This window comes from Ranitomeya imitator, chromosome 4, assembly GCF_032444005.1.
Source record: "Ranitomeya imitator isolate aRanImi1 chromosome 4, aRanImi1.pri, whole genome shotgun sequence".
Taxonomy (NCBI): domain Eukaryota; kingdom Metazoa; phylum Chordata; class Amphibia; order Anura; family Dendrobatidae; genus Ranitomeya; species Ranitomeya imitator.
Window position 1 is genome coordinate 82707438 of NC_091285.1, and position 22282 is coordinate 82729719.

General features: G+C 48.2%; 1 protein-coding gene across 3 annotated transcripts in view; it reads right to left on the reverse strand.

Moving 5' to 3' along the window:
- The window catches only part of SAR1B (secretion associated Ras related GTPase 1B), a 227805-nt gene that overhangs the window by 71168 nt on the left and 134355 nt on the right, over window positions 1-22282 (reverse strand). For all 3 annotated transcript variants that reach the window (XM_069763848.1, XM_069763849.1, XM_069763850.1), the window contains one exon: window positions 21733-21836. In XM_069763848.1, coding sequence (XP_069619949.1) covers window positions 21733-21836 — 104 coding nt within the window. The remainder of the gene's footprint in view (window positions 1-21732; window positions 21837-22282) is intronic.

Below are 22282 nucleotides of genomic sequence, written 5' to 3' on the forward strand. Positions count from 1 at the left end.
TCTGCTGGAGTTCTTCAATGACTCGCCCTTCGAAATACGCCCCCTGATCAGAGTGTAGCCGCTCCGGACACCCGTAGACCCGAACGAAGTGCTGACAGATGGCCTGTGCAGCTGATTCGGCAGTCTGATCTTTGGTAGCAACAGCGACGGCGAATTTCGTGAAGTGGTCTACCATCACCAGACAGTACTGGTAGCCACTATTCGCCGTTCCAATCAACAGATAGTCCACCATCAACAATTCGAGGGGCCTGGATGTGCTAATAGTCTGGACGGGTGCACGCTGCTCAGTAGACTTGTGGAGTTCACATGTACGACATCCTAGGCAGACGTTTTCAACCAGCTTACGGAGTCCTGGGCAAAAAATGAATTGCTGGGTCCACCGGAGGGTCTTGTCTATGCCGAAGTGGCCGTTCCTTCTGTGGGCTTCAGCCACCATCTCATGGGCCAGCTGCACCGGGACGACAATCTGCAAACATTCTTCCAGCATATGGGATAAAAGGGCCCTGCGATACAAGACTCCATCCTTCACGATCAGCCGATCCCATTGGGCAAGTAGGGCAGAGGTCCTGGTTGAGAGTCGGGCTCTTACTTCGGAGGGTGGTTTCTCTTGTGTCTTCACGTACTGTTTCAGTAAGACGTGTTCAGGGTCTCGATCTTGAAGCTTGGCCCATTCTTGTTGGGACAGGGGTGACCCCACTATGGCTTCGATCCCGCCTACAGCATACTGGCGGCTATCTTCTATTTGTTTAGCTAGCCGGGCAAAGTCGGGCAGTTCATCTTCCTCCAACTCTTCATCCCGGTCCCCCACTGGCGAGGATGATGTCACTCTGGAAAGGCTGTCAGCATTCTGATTCTCCGTCCCCGCTCTGTATTTAATTTTGTATTGGAATCTAGAGAGCCTTGCCATCCAGCGCTGTTCCATTGCCCCTAGTTTGGCATTTTCTAGGTGGGCAAGAGGATTGTTGTCTGTCACGACCAGCACCTCCGCCCCTGTCAGGTAGCCAGCAAATTTCTCTGTCATAGCCCAGGTCAGGGCCAGGAGTTCCAGGCGGAAAGAGCTGTAGTTGACGGGGTTCTTTTCGGTGTCACGGAGGGATCTACTGGCATAGGCTATTACGCGTTCCTTGTTATCTTGGACTTGGGAGAGGACCGCCCCGAGACCTTGAAGGCTGGCGTCTGTGTATAACTGGAACGGCAGGGTGTAATCTGCAAATGCCAGAATAGGGGGCGATGTCAAAGCAGCTTGAAGCGCCCGGAAGGATTTTTCTTGGTCGGGCCCCCAGCTGATGCGTCGTCCTCTGGGACTGTTCGCGGTCCCTCGGAGAGTCTCATGCAGTGGTTCCGCAAGCCGGGCAAAGTCCTTGACAAATCGGCGGTAATAGCCCGCTAGTCCCAGGAAAGCCTGGACTTCTTTGATGGTAGTTGGTTGTGGTCACTCTCGGACAGCTGCTATCTTCTCTGGAGAGGGTTGGACACCTTCGGCTGAGATCCGGTGTCCCAGGTAATCGATCTCCTGCTGGAATAGACGGCACTTGCTGGGCTTCAACTTCAAGCCGTGTCTCTTCAAGCGCTGGAGCACTTTGCCAAGCTTGTGAAGATGATCCTCAAAGGTGGCGGAGTATACCACGATGTCATCAAGGTATATCAGCGTGAATTCGAAGTTGAAATCTCCCAGACAGCGTTCCATCAGTCTCTGAAAGGTCCCTGGTGCGTTACTCAAGCCGAATGGCATCCGGTCAAACTCGTACAGGCCCATGGGAAGGATGAAGGCGGTCTTTTCTCTGTCCTTCTCACTCATGGGGACCTGCCAATATCCACTGGCCAAGTCTAGAGACGAAAAATATTTGGCCTTCTTCAGGGCGGTCAGTGACTCTTCGATCCGGGGGAGTGGATAGGAGTCCCGGATCGTGCACGCGTTCAGCCGACGGTAGTCTACGCAAAATCTCAGGGACCCATCTTTCTTTTTGACTATCACCACGGGTGCAGCCCATGGGCTCTGGCTCTCCCGCACCACTCCAGCGTGTAGCATAGATTCTAAGAGGCTTTTCACCTCCTGGTATTGTTGAGGTGGTATTTGTCGGTACCTCTCGCGAATAGGGGCAGTATCGCCCGTGGGAATCTCGTGTTGGATACTGGTGGTGTACCCGAAGTCGGTGTCATGCTTTGCAAAGGAGTCTTGGTGTTCTCGCAATAGTCCCTCCACTTGAGACACTTCCTGTTTGGTGTACTGGGACGGGTTCAGTTGCACTTTTTCCAGTAATTTTCGCCCAATATCTTCATCATCTGCTTGAGCATTTATGGCTGAGACAGTTACCGTCCAGCCATCTTCTGTAGACGGGGTGAATTGTAAGGGCCCCATGGGGTTCACTTCTGTGGGTAGAGCATATACTCTGGCAAGTTGCGTGCCAGCTTCGAGGGCTACATCTACGTCTGCGGTGTTGTTCAGCCGGACAGGGACTCTTCCGTTCCTCACGACGGCTAGGGTGCGGGCGACCAGTGGGTTTAGCTTACCCCCACTTGGAGCCCTCGGCTCGATTAACACTTCAACTCCTTCAATCTGTCGGTTGGTGTTAAGAGGCAGGGAAATGACTGTCTCTTTTTCAGCGGGCAAAGTAATCCGGGTACAGCGGGGCACTTTAATGGCTGCTAGGGGTAGTTGTTCCTTTGCCATCTGTTGGAGTCCAACGGTCCGGATTACGCGCTGGAACGCCAGACGAGTCGGTTTATGTTTCGTAACTTTCTGCCAGTACTTGGGCCCTTTTCTTGTCAACAGCATAAGATCCAGGTCTTTCAAGATATTCATTCCGATTATTACTGGGGTCTCGGAGCCGAAGCCTTCCTTGACAATGACGATTCCTCATTTCCCTAGGTCTTGTCCGCAGGCCTTCGTATCCATCCAGGCGACTCCGGTTACTGGAATGGGTAGGTTATTAGCCGCAATTATCTTAATGGCGGTATCTGGATCACAAGCAGTCCTTGGTTTGAGGTACTTTTCATAAAACTGTTCAGAGATCGTGGTCACTTGCGACCCAGTGTCCATCAATCCTTGTACTGCAACTCCCTCCAGAATAACTTCAAGTGTGGGACTACTCGAGGCAAGAGTACTCCGTTGCTGGCTCTGTTTTTCTACACCCCATTCTCTGTCCCCCCCTGCTGCTCGAATCTCAGCTGCAGGGGTGTCTAGTTTAACGGCGGCCATTGTGGTGAGACCTGGCGTGGCTGCTCTGCTCGTGGATGTAGCTGATATTCTGTTCGTCGTGGTAACTGATGGTTTGTTCGTTGAGGACAACGATTCGCCCTATGACGAGGATCACCACATGACCAACACGGTCCTGCGGGACGGCTAGGTTGCATCCGCTGGTCTCTCTGTCGTTCTAGTGTTAACTGTGACACCTGTTGCTGTAAATCTGCTACCATCTGTTTCAGCTCCTCGGTGTCACTGTTGGGCTGTTTAACGTCTAATATGGATCTGCACGCAGCGCTTTGAGTCCCCACATCCATGACGGGTCCCCTAGAACGTTCTATGGCCTCCTGCTTGACTTCAGCGAAGGTGAGAGTCGGCGTCATCCGAATCAAGTCCTGTAGCGTACGGTTAAGATACTGGTCTCTCAGCCCTATAACGAATTGGTCTCTCAGTACCAGGTCACGAGGAGCTATAGTAGTCAGTTGTTCCCCTTTTGCACAGACTTGTTCAAGGAGTACCTGAAGGGCATTTGCATATTGAGGGATGTCTTCCCATTCAAGCTGTGTCCGTCTAAAGAACAGGTATCGCAGTGTTCCCTGGTACGTAGTAGGTCCATAGGTCTTTTCCAGCACCCGCACCAAGTCCTCCAACGTACGCTGCCCCCTGACCGTCTCCAGTCTGACTGTCGTCCATGCCTCCCCCTCTAGCGTCAGTACCGCCATTTCTGCCAAGGTCTTAGGGTCAATATTATACATTTCTCCCAGTATCCGCACTTGTTCCGCCCATTCTGGTACGGGGTAGTTTCGCCCGCCAAACTTCCTGACCTGGTTTACAATGGACACCGGCGGCGGTTTCTGACTGTACACTGGGTGGGAATCCTGCTGGGCACAGATCCTGCCGACTACGCCAGATGAAGTGACCGAGGGCAAGGTCGCCCATGTATATCCATGATCTGGCCCAGCAAAACTTCCACACTCAGATTCTATTTTAACAACCGTATCTTTACTGTTATACATTTTCTTTAACACAGCGGAACACAATAATATACAGTACAAAATAGGCCTATTCAAAGAAATAACGTGTAATAACAAACTGTCCCTCACTTTCCCTATCCACACGTTACCAGTTCCTTTGTTCCAAGAGGTTATCTTCCCACGTCGCAGGCCTGTCTGTCACTGCAGGGGACGCTCCAGCCGAAGAGAAAAACAACAGGGATTGAACAAAACTCCGTCTCTCAAGTCCAGACTGTAGTCCTTGGGGTTCAACAGGTAAGGGTGGAATGTTCGGCCTCTCAACAGAGGACCCGCTTACAGTTCATGGGCTCCAGGATCTGTGAAGATGTCACCGTTGGGTGCTCCGCAGTGTGGGAGCTGGGAACAATCTGGATGTCAGCTTCCAAGAGATAGCGGTCATCCAGGCAATCTTCTATATCGCATCTACAGGAGGACGCCAGCAGACACAGACCTCTCTCTGCACACACCAGTTTCCCGGGCTTTCTCTTTTCCTCTCCTTCCTGTTCACATGACATCACAGCGGGAAGTTTTGCCAATACAGTTTGTCCCTCTGTAATCACATTTGGCATAGGTATAACTTCTGGCCACACGGGGGCAGTGTCTGTCACAGATTCTATGTCAATGATAACAGAACAGTCACAGCCGGCCAGCTCACTACAGTATGATGGTACCACAACAGTACACTAGATAGTATGGTGGTTCACCCCACAGCCTCTTATAGGATATGATGGTCCAACCCTCAATGTTCAATATAGTGTGATGGTCCCCCACAACACTCCAAAAATAAAAAAAAATCCCTTTACTCACCTAATCCAGACACTTCATTCTCCGCAGCATCTGACTCCTCTTCTATCCATTATCACAGTGGATGCTGGCGGTGCAATGCAGTGACGTCATTTCACCACCGACATCCACTGTTGGTGCTGGCCTCCAGCAAGTCGCAGACAGAAAGGACGCTGGGATAAGTGACTGAGTCAGTGACTTTGTGCTTCGTCACAACTGTTGACAATATGGGCATCTTGGAGATGCAGATTCTAATTACAAAATAGCAGACAAGGCAGCCCACGACCAGACAGGACCTTCTGGCATTTGCCAGAATTGCCAGATGGCCAGTCCAGCTCTGTTGAGGACGGTAGCTGTGAATGAGCTGCTACCCATCACGCCCTGGCACTTTACAAGAAAAATGTGTCCCAATCCCTATGTGGGGACAGGTGTGGGGTGCATCACACTCACTTGTAGGTCGCAGGCTTCCGCTGCCTCCAGGCCTCCTTCTTCAGAAGTCGCCACACATAGCTTAGATCAAATTGTAACATGCAGAATTGGGCAAAACACTTCCAATTCCTTGTTTCCTTAATACAGTACATTTCCAGCATTACTGTCCATTCTTCCTGGACTATCACTGCGCATAATAGCTCTGTCAGCCCCAGGGATTCCCTGTCCAGGTCTGCAGTGCACCCGGGATCAGTTACCTCCCCTTCTCGTGATTCTAAGTCCACTGTCTTGTGTACATCAGAGGATAAGGTATTCTTCGTAGTGCCTATATTGAGGCTTGAGCTCCGAGCATTGCAAGGGATCCCAGTAAGGCCTCCCACTGCCCAAAAAAATAGATACTTTCTTACTGTAACTTTAACTTTGCTACTGTATTTCCCTATCTGTATATATATCTATCTTTCTATCTATCCGCAACCAGCTCCTTTTTACTCCCACTAAGGGCTCTTCCCTACTATATGTAACTGGGAAGATATACTTTTATCAACACTATGCATTGCATTTGCATGTACTAAACATATTACATTTATATACTGCTTACCAAAGTATATTGTATCCTATGGTTTCTACCGTATGTCCTAAAATCTAACCTATGTATTATATTACTTATCTTATACTTTACACTTCCTGTCTTCTTACTGCACCGTATGCCTACTATACCAAAAATACTTGTTCCCCATGATACATTAAGGCTAGTTTCACACTAGTGTTTCCCTGATCTGCGGCGGGCTGCGGACATCCTCCGTGAAGCCCTGCCCTCAGCCGCACCACCGCTGCTAGCTCCGCCTACATCTGCATGTGGCCCGCATGCGGCCTGCGTACCTATATTTAACATTAGGTACGCAGGTCGTGCGGCTGTATGCGGATTGTGCCGCATGCATTGTTTTGACGATGCGGAAAAAAAAAATACTACATGGCTGCGTCTCTGCTGGTCGCCGCATCGTCAAAATGACCTAATGTTAAATATAGGTACGCAGGCCGCATGCGGGCCGCATGCAGATGTAGGCGGAGCTAGCGGTGGAGGTGCGGCCGAGGGCTGGGCTTCACGGAGGAAGTCCGCAGCCCGCCGCAGATCAGGGAAACGCTAGTGTGAAACTAGCCTAACAAGGAGGATAAACCTATAATGCTTATTATCACACACTATACATTATGCTGTGGCTTATAAAACTTTGGGCACCACTGGTCAAAATTACTGTTACTGTATTGTGAACAGTTAAATAAGTTGAAGATGAAATAATCTGTAATAGGCCTAAATTTAAAGATGACACATTTAGGCAAAAAAATATATATTTTCATCTTTTACATTTTAAAAATTACAAAAAGGACAATAGGTTGATGCAAAAGTTTGGGCACCCTTAGGTAATTGTGTGCTCAGATAACTTTGACCAAGGTTTCAGACCTTAATTTGCCTGTTAGGGTTATTGCTTGTTCATTATCATCATTAGGAAAGGCCAGGTAATGCAAATTTCCAAGCTTTATTAAAACCCAGCCTCCTCTAACCTTTTGCCAAAAAAAAGCAGCCATGGGTTTTTCTAAGTAGGTACCTGGCACTCAGAAAATGAAAATGGTGAAGACCCACAAAGCAGGAGAGGGCTATAAGAAGATAGCAAATCCTTTTCAAGTTGCCCTTTTCTCAGTTTGAAATGTAATTTAGAAATGAAGGTCAAGATAAGCTCTGAAAGACCAAGCAAAATTTCAATGAGAGCTGCTTATAGGATTGCCTATAGGATAGGACCTTTGGAAAGATTTGCCAAACTGTGGAGTTGTGGTACATTGTTTTACTGTTCAGAGACACCTGCACAAATATGTCCTTCATGGAAGAGTCGTCAAAAGAAAACCTCTCCTAAGTCCGAGTCCTCACCATAAAATTCAGCTTCAGAAGTATGCAAAAGAATATCTAAACAAGCCTGATGCATTTTGGAAACAAGTCCTGTGGATTGATGAGGTTAAACTAGAACTCTTTACCACAATGATCATAGGTATGTGTGGAGAAAAAAGGGCACAGAATTTCAGGAAAAGAACATCTTGCCAACCATTAAGCATGGAGGTGGATCAATTATGCTTTGTGTTGTAGTCAATGGCACAAGGAACATTTCATGGATAGAGGGAAGAGTGGATTCAATGAAATTGCAACAAATGCTTGATGCAAACATATCTGTGAGGATCAACTGTGGAGACTATAGAGTGGACCCACTGGACTGTGACAACGAACCTCCTACGGGCGAGCTGACCAAGTGCACCACCCCCTATACAGGGAGCGTTAGGGGCAGACCCGAGGGAGACTATCGCCACGGCAGCTGGTAAGGAAGGACGGACAAGAAGGCAACTAATAGGGATCAGTAAGGACTAACAAGGAGACAGAAACAGGGAGAGCGTGGGAATACGGACTGGACGGAGAGGACGAGCAGGAAGGCAAGACGCAGGAGCAGGGACCGGAGGGAGGACACAGGCAGACAGGCTGGAGACTGGAACACGGACTAGGTGAAGGACGGAGGCAGGCAGGCAGGCAAGGACACTGGAACACGGACAGGATGGAGGACACCGGAAGGCAGGCACTAGGAGGAAGCAAAGAAGAAGACCAGGATTAGCAAAAGGATACAGCAACGGGAAGTGAGCGGTGAACAAGAAGGCAGGAAGGAATCCAGGAGAGACGTGGAGCCAGATACACTTGTAGATCACAAATGACAATCAAGCACCGCCGAGGGGAAGAGGTGGCCTGATAAAGAGAGCGAAGGCATACCTTCTGGGTCAGAGTGCACAGAGCGGCGCAAAAGGCACAGCCAGGATCAATGAGAGATGTGTGCGCGCGCGCCATAGAACCCAGAGCGCGCGCGCACCCGAGGAGGAGCAGGAGCCGAGCGCACAGGAAGAGCAGAAGACCAGAAGCAAACAGGGACACGCCGGGATGCCGCAGCGTGGTAAGCATGAGACACATGCGGCGAGGCAGGCAGGAGCATAACAGTACCCCCCCCTTATGCCCCTCCCTCCTAAGACCCGAAAGAAATTTTGCCAGGATTCGAGGAGCTTGGATGTTCTCCCGAGGCTCCCAAGATCTCTCCTCGGGACCAAAACCCCTCCAATCAACCAGGAAAAAGGTCCTCCCTCTAATCTTTTTCATAGCAAGAATGTCTTTAACTTCAAAGACATCATTACAAAAATTAGGCTGAGGAGAACGATTGAAAGTGTAATGGAACTGTTGTGAATTCTGTGGCAGAGCTCCCTCCTGTGGTCACAAGTGGTACTTTGGCTGATTCTCTCTGGGAGCTTCCGTTTGTGGAGGAAACTGGTACTGCTGCTTCTGAGTTTCCTTCCTCAGGTATCTGGTGAGGTCGTTAGGTGCTTCTCTACTTAACCCCACCTAATGCTTTGATTCTTGGTTCCTGTCAATGTTCCAGTGTTGGACTTGTGTTTCTCTGGATCATTCCTGTGGCCTGCTGCTCTGCATAGCTAAGTGCTTCTTTGCTATTTGTTGCTATTTTTTCTGTCCAGCTTGTCTATTTGTTTTGCTGGAAGCTCTGGGACGCAAAGGGTGTACCTCCGTGCCGTTAGTTCGGTACGGAGGGTCTTTTTGCCCCTTTGCGTGGTTTTCTTTAGGGTTTTGTGTAGACCGCAAAGTTATCTTTCCTATCCTCGTTCTGTCTAGAATATCGGGCCTCACTTTGCTGAATCTATTTCATCCCTACGTTTGTCTTTTCATCTTACTCACAGTCATTATATGTGGGTGGCTGCCTTTTCCTTTGGGGTATTTCTCTGAGGCAAGGTAGGCTTATTTTTTCTATCTTCAGGCTAGTTAGTTTCTCAGGCTGTGCCGAGTTGCATAGGTAGCATTAGGCGCAATCCACGGCTGCCTCTAGTTGTGTTTGGAGAGGATCAGGGATTGCGGTCTGCAGAGTTCCCACGTCTCAGAGCTCGTTCTATTATTTTGGGTTATTGTCAGATCACTGTATGTGCTCTGACCTCCATGTCCATTGTGATACTGAATTGCCTTTCATAACATGGAACCAATTGAGGACCACAGGCTTCAGGAGGGAAACATGAAAAGAATTGGGGATGCGGAGTGAAGCAGGAAGTTTCAACTTATAAGAGACATTATTGATACGGGACAAGACCTCGAAGGGCCCAATAAAGCGGGGACCCAGTTTGTGCGAAGGCACTTTTAAGCGGACAAACTTGGAAGATAACCACACCTTATCACCGGGCTGAAAAAGAGGAGAGTTCAAGCGCCTCTTGTCCGCATGTCTCTTCATTCTGGCGCAGGCCAGTTCAAGAGCGGTCCTGGTCTCCTGCCAAATCCTAGAGAACTCCCCGGGCAAAAGATCGGCCACTGGGACACCTGAGACAGGAGGAACCGGAAGTGGTACACCAGGATGTTGCCCGTAGACGATGAAGAAAGGAGACTTGGAAGTAGATTCGCTGGTATGATTGTTATAAGCAAATTCGGCCCACGGAAGCAAATCTACCCAGTCGTTCTGATGAGAGTTAGAGAAGTGACGAAGATAAGTCACCAAAGTTTGATTGGTACGGTACATTCCACTTGACCATTGGTTTGTGGGTGGTAGGCAGATGAGAAATCAAGGGTGATGTCCATAAACTTGCAGAGAGACTTCCAAAAGCGAGAGATGAACTGCACCCCTCTATCCAAAACAATATGTTGAGGAAGACCGTGAATGCGAAAAATATGATGGATAAAAGCTCTCGCCAACTCAGGTGCAGAAGGTAAACCCGGAAGAGGTATAAAGTGAGTCATCTTGGAGAACCTATCAACAACAACCAGAATGACAGTGCAACCGTAAGATCGAGGCAGATCGGTGATAAAGTCCATTGCAATGTGCTGCCAAGGAGCTGATGGAATAGGGAGCGGATGAAGCAAACCGGAGGGTAAATGCCTAGGAGTCTTGTTCTTGGCACAAGACGGACATGAGACAATGAAGCTTCGGATATCCTAAAGAAGAGTCAGCCACCAATAAAAGCGGGACACAAACGAGAGTGTTTTCTTGAAGCCGACATGACCTGCCAATTTGGAAGTATTTCCCCAGCGAAGGACTTGTCTTCTGTTGCACACAGGAATTAAAGTTTTACCAGGAGGTAGAGAAGACAAACTAACAGGTGCCACCATGATGACCTTAGACGGATCCAAGATATGCGAGGGCTCCTCCTCTGTGTCAGAAGATAAGAAGGACCTGGACAAAGCGTCAGCCCTGAGTTTTTTGTTACCCGGACAAAAATGCAACTCAAAATTAAAACGGGCAAAAAACAAAGACCATCTAGCTTGTCGAGGATTAAGTCTCTGAGCAGAACGGATATATGCCAAGTTCTTGTGATTCATGAAGACTTTAAATGGGTGAACAGCTCCCTCCAAAAGGTATCTCCACTCCTCAAATGCCAACTTGATGGCCAAGAGCTCCCTGTCGCCGATGGTGTAGTTCTGTTCAGAGGAAGAGAATGTCTTGGAGAAGAAACCGCAGGGAACCAGCTTTCCAGAAGATGACCTTTGATAAAGTACAGCTCCAGCACCAGCGGCAGATGCATCAACCTCCAGAACAAAAGGTTTATTCACCTCCGGACGATGTAGTACTGGAGCAGAAGCAAAGGCTTGTTTCAGAGACGAGAAAGCATCTAAAGGTACTGTCACACTTAGCGACGCTGCAGCGATACCGACAACGATCCGGATCGCTGCAGCGTCGCTGTTTGGTCGCTGGAGAGCTGTCACACAGACCGCTCTCCAGCGACCAACGATCCCGAGGTCCCCGGTAACCAGGGTAAACATCGGGTAACTAAGCGCAGGGCCGCGCTTAGTAACCCGATGTTTACCCTGGTTACCATTGTAAAAAAACAAACAGTACATACTTACATTCAGCTGTCTGTCCCTTGCCGTCTGTTTGCTGGCCGCAAAGTGAAAGCAGAGCACAGCCACAGCGGTGAGTCACCGCTGTGTGACTCACCGCTGTGCTTTCACTTTCACTTTGCGGCCAGCAGTCAGTGCAGGAAATAGACGGCAAGGGACAGACAGCTGAATGTAAGTATGTACTGTTTGTTTTTTTACGATGGTAACCAGGGTAAACATCGGGTTACTAAGCGCGGCCCTGCGCTTAGTTACCCGATGTTTACCCTGGTTACCAGTGAAGACATCGCTGAATCGGTGTCACACACACCGATTCAGCGATGTCTGCGGGGAGTCCAGCGACGAAATAAAGTTCTGGACTTTCTTCCCCGACCAGCGACAGCACAGCAGGGGCCTGATCGCTGCTGCCTGTCACACTGGACGATATCGCTAGCGAGGACGCTGCAACGTCACGGATCGCTAGCGATATCGTCTAGTGTGACGGTACCTTAAGGCTTCAGACGACCAGATGTGGGGATTGGACCCCTTACGTATCAGAGCGGTGATAGGTCCGGGCAAAGAGGAGAAATGAGGGATGAACTGACGATAGTAATATGTGAAACCAAGGAATCGCTGGATAGCTTTGACACCATTAGGACGTGGCCAGTTGAGCACAGCAGACACCTTCTCCAGATCCATGCGTAGACCTGAGTCAGAGATAATGTAACCCAAGAAGGGAAGAGACGGCTGTTCAAAGGCGCATTTTTCAAGCTTGGCATAAAGGTGATTCTCTCTCAGGTGCAGTAGAACAAGACGAACATGCTTTCTGTGGGTGACCAGATCCGGAGAGAAAATAAGGATATCATCCAAGTAAACCACCACACAGGTGTACAGAAGATCTCGAAAAATTTAATTAACGAATTCCCGGAATGCAGCAGGAGCATTGCATAAACCAAAGGACATGACTAAATACTCGTAGTGCCCATCCCTGGTGTTAAAGGCAGTCTTCCACTCGTCTCCAGAACGAATACAGACTAAATTGTAGGCCCCACGGAGATCTAGTTTCGTAAAAATGTGTGCTCCTTGTAGTCGGTCGAATAGTTCCGGAATAAGAGGAAGTGGGTACTTGTTCTTAATTGTGATATTATTGAGGCCCCGGTAATCGATGCAGGGACAAAGAGACCCATCCTTCTTCTTGACAAAAAAGAAACCAGCGCCAGTGGGTGAAGATGACTTCCGGGTAAAACCTCTGGCTAGATTCTCCTGGACACACTCAGTCATAGCTTGAGACTCAAGAGGATTCAGTCGGTAAATTCACCCCCTGGGTGGTGTTGTGCCTGGTAAAAGGTCGATCGGGCAATCATACGGACGATGTGGGGGCAAGTTCTCCGCCTCTTTTTTGTCAAAGACGTCCAAGAAGGACCAGTAGGCCGAAGGCAAACCTGCAGGTGCCAGGTTAAACTGAAGAGTCTTTACAGGTTGCACGGAAAGAAGACACCTGGTCTGACAGGTGTGACCCCAGCGTAGGACATCACCAGATCGCCAATCCAGGACAGGTTCATGAGTTCTTAACCACGGAAGACCCAAAAGGAACGTATGAGACAACGAAGGCAATCTTCTCCCGATGCAGGGCTCCGATGTGTAACTCCACCTCTTCTGTGACAAGGGTAACAGTCTCCCGCAAGGGCCTACCATCGACCGAAGCTAACTGCCGTGGAGTCTCCAAGGATTTGACAAGAATATGGAGTCTCTTGACTGCCTCTAGCTGAATAAAGTTCCCTGCAGCACCAGAATCAACATAAGCCAACTCAGAAAAGCGACTAGTACCAAGATTAACTAAAACAAAAAGAGTTAAAGGTAGAGAGGATTCACAGATGCCTAGGGAGGCCTCTCTTACCTGGCCTAGGCGGAAGCGTTTCCTGGCCTCACCGGACAATACTGCAGAAGATGAGATGTGCTGCCACAGTAGAAGCAGGGATCTTGAGCGATTCTTTCTTTGCAGCGTAGTTCTGCTGAGCGAAGACGATCCACCTGCATGGGTTCAGGAGCTGGAACCAGAGGCGTAGAGACCAATCGCAAAGAGGAAGAACTGGAAGAAGCCGAAGATAGGTGAGAAGGTCTTTCCTCTCTAGCTGTTTCACGAAGCCGTTGCTGGAAATGAAGATTGATGCGAGTAGCTAAGGATATGAGATCCTCCAAAGACGTTGGTGTGTCTCGAACCGCCAGCTCGTTCTTGATTCGAGAAGACAGACCTCGCCAAAAAGTTCCCACCAAGGCATCATTGCATTGTTCCATCCTAGCTCAGATGACAAAGTACAAAATTGAATGGCGTACTGGCTGACAGAAAGAGAACCTTGGTGGAGATTAAAAAGGGACTCAGTAGTAGAGGCCAAGCGTCCGGGTTCATCGAACACCTTACAGAAAGTTTCCAAAAAATTGGCGAGTTGGGAAACTAGAGGGTCGTCCCGCTCCCAAAGTGGATTCACCCAGGCCAAAGCCTCCCCTTCCAAGTGAGACACAACAAAAGCCACCTTGGCCCGATCAGTGGGGTATTGTTGTGGCAATAGCTCAAAGTGTAGTTGGCACTGGTTTAAAAAACCTCGACATAAGGATCTCCACTATAGCATGGAGGTTTGGCCAGGTGAGGTGGTGGATGCAAAGTGGGGACGGGAACGGGAGCCGAAGCGGCTGACTGCATGGAAAGCAGACGATTATCTACCGAAGCAATATAATTTAGGATGTGGCCCTGGGTGTCACGTTGCTGGACGAGCTCTTGCTGGAGACTTGCCATCTGGGACGTGTTCCCAGGATCAGAGGGCTGTAACGCCGATAAGCGTGATTCCATGGCTTTTAAAAAGGCCATGATCCTGGTCTGATTCTCACGAAGAACCCCAAGCTCTTTCTGAGTGGAAAAAGGAGTACCAGCGGGGTCCATGGCCTGATTGTACTATGAGGATTAACTGTGGAGACTATAGGGTGGACCCACTGGACCGTGACAACGAACCTCCTACGGGCGAGCTGACCAAGTGCACCACCCCCTATACAAGGAACGTTATGGGCAGACCCGAGGGAGACTATCGCCACGGCAGCTGGTAAGGAAGAACGGACAAGAAGGCAACTAATAGGGATTAGTAAGGACTAACGAGGAGACAGAAACAGGGTGTGGCACCCCTAGGGGTATTTGCCACAAAAATAGTTACTGACACTAAATGCGAATACTAAAATAGCAAGACTGCACTACCACCTCCGGCCAGAAGGGGGAGCTCCAGAGACTCCCCTTGATCCATTCTGGTCTGAGAGAAGAAATGGCAGTTGGGCTAAGGAGCTGATGGTGAGAGGTCATACAGCTGAATTTCTAACAGCCCTATGACGGTTTCCAGGCCCAAATCACCGGCCTGAGGAGAAGAGGGACAGAGAAAAGGGACATTGTGAGAACCGGGTAGCATTAATCACTACCCAGAACAGGCGCAAAGACGGATACCGGATCCGTGGCTGTATTCATTATATATAATACAGCAACCGGAAAAACGTGAGGTGATATCAGCTTCACTAGGGCCGGACGCAGCAACAGACACAGAGTTCAGCGGTACTCCTGGAGGGGGTAAGCCGATAAAAGGACTCGGGTTGCCCGTCGAACCAGGACCCGGAGGGGACAGATTGGGCCGGCAGCCAGTTCACATACAGCAGCAGGGCCACACAGAAATTGTGCACAATAAGAGGCGAAGACCCCGGCAGGGTCAAAGTAACTCAGAGTTCCCATACAGACTCCGGTGACAGGACTGGTTGTAAATCCTTTTATGTTAAAGTAAACTGGTTAAACGTTTCAGTGCCTCAGTCTTTCATTTGGACAATAGCCATCTATCCAGGATCGAGATCGTCACCGCTGGGAGAACCTGCTGCTGATCAAGTAAGTGCCTGTCCCCTCATGATACCCCTTACACTGTGCATTGCCTGAGGCCACAGCACCGGGTCAAGCCACCCATGACATCCCCCTCAAGAGACAGACTCCATTGGTCCGGTGCTGGGTATCCCGGTCTCCTGGGCGTCACAAGGGAGAGCGTGGGAATACGGACTGGACGGAGAGGACGAGCAGGAAGGCAAGAAGCGGGAGCAGGGACCAGAGGGAGGACACGGGCAGACAGGCTGGAGACTGGAACACGGACTAGGTGGAGGACGGAGGCAGGCAGGCAGGCAAGGACACTGGAACATGGATAGGATGCAGGACACCGGAAGGCAGGCACTCGGAGGGAGCAAAGAAGAAGACCAGGATTAGCAAAAGGATACAGCAATGGGAAGTGAGCGGCGAACAAGAAGGCAGGAATGAACCCAGGAGAGACATGGAGCCAGATACACTTGTAGATCACAAATGACAATCAGGCACCACCTAGGGGAAGAGGTGGCCTGATAAAGAGAGCAAAGGCATACCTTCCGGGTCAGAGTGCACAGAGCGGCACAGAAGGCACAGCCAGGATCAATGAAAGATGTGTGCGCATGCGCCGTAGAACCCAGAGCACGCGCACCCGAGGAGGAGCAGAAGCCGAGCACGCAGGAAGAGCAGAAGACCGGAAGCGAGCAGGGACGCACCGGGACGCCGCAGCGTGGTAAGTATGAGACACATGCGGCAAGGCAGGCAGGAGCATAACAATATCATTTGTAAAAAAAAGCTGAAGTTGAAAAGAGGATGGCTTCAACAAAGAGATAATGATCTTAAACACATGCCAAAATCCATAATAGACTACCACACAAGGCGCAAACTTAAGGTTTTACAATGGCCCTAACAGTGCAAAGATCTGAACATCATTGAAAATCTGTGAAGGATTAAAGATCCGAAACGCGCATCGGGGTGCGCTATTACGGGACGTGGCAGACCCTGACAATAAGATAGTTATAGTGTATCTCCCCATTTTTTGCACTTTGCACCTTTATTTGGTGTGTTTTTCTAATGGTTCTTACTGCACCTTCAATTGTAGGTTGCACTCGGCACTAATTGCACTTTCACGTTGCCACATGTGTGGACATGTGGATATGGTGTGCTGATACACATGGTAGAATATGTGATTTTTTTGCACTTGCCGTTTTGCACATTATAGTTTGCAGTTTGCAATTTGCACCACATGCACTTTAGATTTACGTGAAGGATTTTGTTTATTTCTTGCGATATAGCACTAATATATAAAAATCATCATATTTATATATATATATATATATACATATATATATATTTTATACACAAAAAAAATTTTTTTTGTCTGTATCCTCCCCCTTTTTGTTACACGCCATAATAGGGAAGCACTACTCCTATATCGATATATATATAAACTGCGTCAGCCATTAACTTTAATTTTTAAATTTTTACTTTATAATTATGTGTAATTATTAGTCCTGTTGTGCGCACAAATTTTTATACAATATTGCCAATCATATACAATAAAGGCATTTTTATATCAACTCTTTGCTTGGTGGTCTTTTTTTCCCTTTAGATTTTTGTAGACAGCTATTTTGTCTCCTCTTAGCCTTCTTTTTTGCAAGTTAAACTTTCCCAGATCCTACAAGCGTTCATCGTAGGAAATACTTTGCAGGTTGCTCTTCTCTGAACTTGCTCCAGTTTTTCAATGTCTTTTTTAAAATGTGGTGCTCAGAACTGGACACAGTATTCCAAATGAGGCCTGACAAAGGAGTAGTAGAGGCGGATAATTACTTCAAGAGAGCTAGACTCTATGCTTCTCTTATTAGATCCTAGAACTGTGACTTTTTGGTGCTGCATCACACTGTTGACTCATGTATAGTCTTTGATCTATTAGTATACCCAAGTGTTTTTCACACGTCCTGTTGCTTAGTTCTACTCCTCCTATCCTTTAGATGTATTTTTTGTTTTTCTTGCCCAGATGTAGAATCTCCCCTGAAAGAGGGCCCCAGTCACTAAATTATTAGCTATAGCTACAAAATGGGGCAAGGATTTAAATGAATACAGCAACCAATATTTCCCATATATGAAAAACAGATGTGTAAAAATGAATATATAAAAAAATGAATATCAATATAATACAAATATATATATGTATCTATCTATCTGTCTTCTGGCTAATGATTCATGCCGCCTTTCATTATGTCATATTACACCCACAGCGCATATATAGAATGCACATAGAAGATGAGATAGGAAACTAGAGCGTCATCTGTATATAGCAGTCAGCCAGAGAGAAGTAAAATGCATAAATTTGTGACCCCTTTTTTTTAATAAATAAACTAATATAAGAAATCATAAGTTGCTTGGTGAAATAGCAGACCGGGCCCAATACGTATTAGTTGTGTGTCCCCTCACCCTCGATGTTTTGCCTCACTTCTTCCTGGATACTTGGAATCCAAGTGGAAGCGTTTCAAGTGAAAGCTATAATTAAATAATAGATAAGGAACAGAGACCAAAGTTTTTTTGAAGAAACTAACACAAAAGGCGTGATCTTGGTGGTCCATATTGTATTCCATTTATTCTGGTAAATTTACCTAACCCGTTGTCTTCTATTTTGCAATGAGATCATCACTATTACTTATTCATGATATAACTACTAGATGGTGGCCCGATTCTAACGCATCGGGTATTCTAGAATATGTACAGTATGTATGTATGTATGTACGTCGCGCTGTGAGTGGGGGTTAAATTCCACGCCAATATCGCTGATTGGTCGCGCCCGGCTGGCCGGTCAGCGAAGCGTGGTTCAAATCCCGCACCAATTCGCGGCCGGACTGCGCCTGTCACTGATTGGTCGTGCCCGGCAGACTGCGACCAATCACCGAAGCGGTGTTTAAATCCCGCGCCAATATCGCTGATTGGTCGCGGCCAGCCGGGCGCGACCAATCAGCGAAACGTGGTTCAAATCTTGCACCAATTGGTCGCACCCGGCTGGCCGATCAGCGAAGCGTGGTTCAAATCTCGCGCCAATTCATGGTTGGACTGCGCCTGTCGCTGATTGGTCGCAGGATGTCAGGGGTTCGGGGCGCAGGATGTCGGGGGTTCGGGGCGCAGGATATAGTACAGCCACATAGTGTATATAACACAGCTACGTAGTATATAGCACAGCCATAGGCATAGGCAGCATCAATAGTAAAAAGTTGGTCCGGGATGGGGCGATACACTGGCACTGACTGGAGGGGAGTAGGGAGGGGGCACTGACTGGAGGGGGGTAGGGAAGGGCGAATTCGTGGCCGGACTAAGCCCGACGCTGATTGGTCGTGGCTGGCCGGCCGCAACCAATCAGTGACGCGGGATTTCCGTGACAGACAAACAGACGGAAGTACCCCTTAGACAATTATATAGATAGATAGCCTTGAAATTAACATTGCTATGCTTATTACGCAGGGGTGTCAAACTGCATTCCTCGAGGGCCGCAAACCATGCGTGTTTTCAAGATTTCCTTAGCATTGCACAAGGTGCTGCAATCATTATGTGTGTAGGTGATTAAATTATCACCTATGCAGTACAAGGAAATCCTGAAAACATGACCTGTTTGCAGCCCTGGAGGAATGCAGTTTGACACCCCTGCTTATTAGTATATACAGTATGTTAGGCCAGTCTCACACGTCCAGATAATTCTGGTACCGGAAAAAATCGGTACCGGAATTATCCGTGTCCGTGTGCCCCTACGTTTCTGTGGCACATCAGTGTGGCACACGAGCGGCACACGTGTGCCGCCCGTGTGCCCACTGGGTACCACACGCACCGTGCTGGGTACCACACATACCAGCATCTGGTGCTGAAGCCCCATTCATATCTTCCCTGCAGCAGCATTTGCTGTAGAGAAGATATGAATAATTGTGTTTAAAATAAAGATCTATATTCCCCCCTGCCCTCCCACCCCCTGTGCGCCCCCCCCCCCCCCCCGCTGTTCTGAAAATACTCACCCGGCTCGCTCCCTCGCCGGCGCTGCTTCCAGTTCTGGCCGCATCTTCTACTGTATGCGGTCACATGGGGCCGCTCATTTACAGTAATGAATATGCGGCTCCACCCCTATGGGAGGTGGAGCCGCATATTCATGACTGTAATTGGCGGCACCACGTGACCGCTGATACAGTAGAAGATGCGGCCAGAACATTGAGAAAGGCAATCACTGTATGTCCTGTTGTGAATTTTGTTGTCGGGCTCCCTCCTGTGGTCATGAATGGTACTTCGGCTGGTTCTGTCCATGGACTTCCTCTAGTGGGTGTTTCTGAGTTTCCTTCCACAGGTGACGAGGTTAATTCGTTAGCTGCTGCTCTATTTAACTCCACTTAGATCTTTGCTCCATGCCACCTGTTCCAGTATTGGTCTAGTTCACTCCTGGATCGTTCTTGTGACCTGTCTTCCCATCAGAAGCTAAGCTCCAGCTTGTATTTCTTGGGTTTGCTATTTTTCTGTCCAGCTTGCTATTTAATTTGTTGTCTTGCTTGCTGGAAGCTCTGGGACGCAGAGGGAGCGCCTCCGCACCGTGAGTCGGTGCGGAGGGTCTTTTTGCGCCCTCTGCGTGGTCTTTTTGTAGGTTTTTGTGCTGACCGCAAAGTAACCTTTCCTATCCTCGGTCTGTTCAGTAAGTCGGGCCTCACTTTGCTAAATCTATTTAATCTCTGTGTTTGTATTTTCATCTTTACTCACAGTCATTATATGTGGGGGGCTGCCTTTTCCTTTGGGGAATTTCTCTGAGGCAAGGTAGGCTTTATTTTTCTATCTTCAGGGCTAGCTAGTTTCTTAGGCTGTGCCGAGTTGCATAGGGAGCGTTAGGCGCAATCCACGACTATTTCTAGTGTGTTTGATAGGTTTAGGGATTGCGGTCAGCAGAGTTCCCACGTCCCAGAGCTCGTCCTTATTATCAGTAATTATCAGGTCATTCCGTGTGCTCTTAACCACCAGGTCCATTATTGTCCTGACCACCAGGTCATAACAATGTCCCTTTTGCCTAATGCTAGTCTCAAATAGTCTCCCCACAATGTCTAAAGCCCCCTAATTTATGTATGGAGCTACCGTAGACAGTTTGTGTAAAGGTAAATATTGAGGTTTTCCCAGAAGCGGACAAATCACCAATGCAGCTGCATCAGGCCCAAAGATGAAGGGGACCGACACCAACAAATATTTCAGCTGGATTACACCCACGGACGCACATTCAGCTGAAATATATTGCAGCGCAGGGGATCTGCTGGCTCCCTGTGCTGCAATACACGCTGCTGGCCAAACAGCGGTCAGCAGCTGACCTTGGCATGCCCGTGACTGGGCACACTTGGCAGTTTCTATAGCTGTGATCCGAGAGCTGCTATTGCGCAGGTGCAGGTAGCGCCATCTTGGAGGAAGATTTTTTTCTTCTCCAGTAAGATGGCGCCGCCGATGCATGCGCAGTAGCAGCTATCAGATCACAGCTAGACACTGATAGGTGGTACTGCGCGGGCGCCATTTTCAATTTTTTTTTCCCTAGCTGGATAACATCAAGAAAATGTATAAGGGTATGTTTCCACGTTCAGGAAACTCTGCGTTTTTGACGCTGCGTTGAGCCGCAGCAACATAAACGCAGCGTCCAGATGTTACAGCATAGTGGAGGGGATTTCATGAAATCCCATCTCCACTATGCATTAAAAGACGCATGCGGCAGAGCCACGGAAACGGACAAGTGGACATGTCCTTACATTGCTGAAACAACACAAGGACATCGCAGGTGACCTGCCAGTGACCTCAGGTGCAGATTTGGTCAGGATTTTACCTGCATAAAATCCTGACCAAATCCTGATGCAATCCTGAACGTGGACACATACCCTTACTGCCACACTAAACATGCGATTATGCTGCTGAGCAGGTGCCACGGCTGGCACCTGCCTGCAGAAGGGTTTTTGTCTCTTTCGTCAGTATGTTAGGTATTCATTATGCAAACAAGGGGCAGGTCAGTGAGGGATCAGTGACCTGTCTGCAGTCTGCATGATGAATATCTAATCAGAGCACCACATACACCAGCCCCGCCCCGGAGCACGAGAATCTCAGTAACTACAAACTGAAAATAAAGATTAAAGAACAACCACAAGATGGATTTAATCAACCAAGGTATCATTGAAATCATCCCAGCCTGCGGCCTGCAGCATCACCCCACTCCTGCCTCCAGCAGCGACCCCGCTTCACCGCAGCCACCACCCCCAGTAAGCAATAAGACGCATGGATTATAAGACGCACCACCATTTTATTAAGAAAAAAAATGTTTTCCTATTTTTCCCCTCAAAATTTGGGGTGCGTCTTATAATCCGGAGCATCTTATAATCCGAAAAATACGATAGGTATCTGTACATTGGTATGAAAGGAGGGGGGCCCAAACACATTTCTTGCACAGGGGCCCCAAATCGTCTGTGTCCACCCCTGACTTGCTGTGTGATTTATCTAATAATAACTACTATATTCTTACTGAATATTGTTGGAAAATCACATTTTAAAATGTTGTACTTACATCAAGTTCGGCCTTAGATTCCTCTAACCGTTCATGATCAGCACAGTCAATAACATAGACAATGCCATTTATTGCCGGGAGGTAGTTTTTCCACACTCTTCGTGCTAAATTGAAATAAAAAGCATGATTCATTTGATATGAGGAACTCTACGTTTTCTGCTGGTACCTGAAAATAATCTGAAATTCCCTAATAGTTCTGGGCAATAGTAGCCAGTAAATGGATCCCCAAACCTCTGATTTGGAGCTGTATGAGAAGCTGATTTGCTAAGAAAAATTGTCTACTGTATAGTACAGTATCATTCATTTAAAAGGATAATCATCTTAAGAACTTGCTCATACCATCGTATTTAATGGACAATTTTTTTATTGGATAACACTCTGAAAAAAAATCCCAACATCTTAGATTTCACCCCAAAATCGTAAGATATCCATTCAAGGGGTGTGTGGAAAACATTGGACTGCACTTGGATGACTTCTGAGTGCAGTCCAATTTCTCGGACCTACACAATGGAGAAAATGGAGAAATGTTATTTTAAAGGGAACCTGTCAC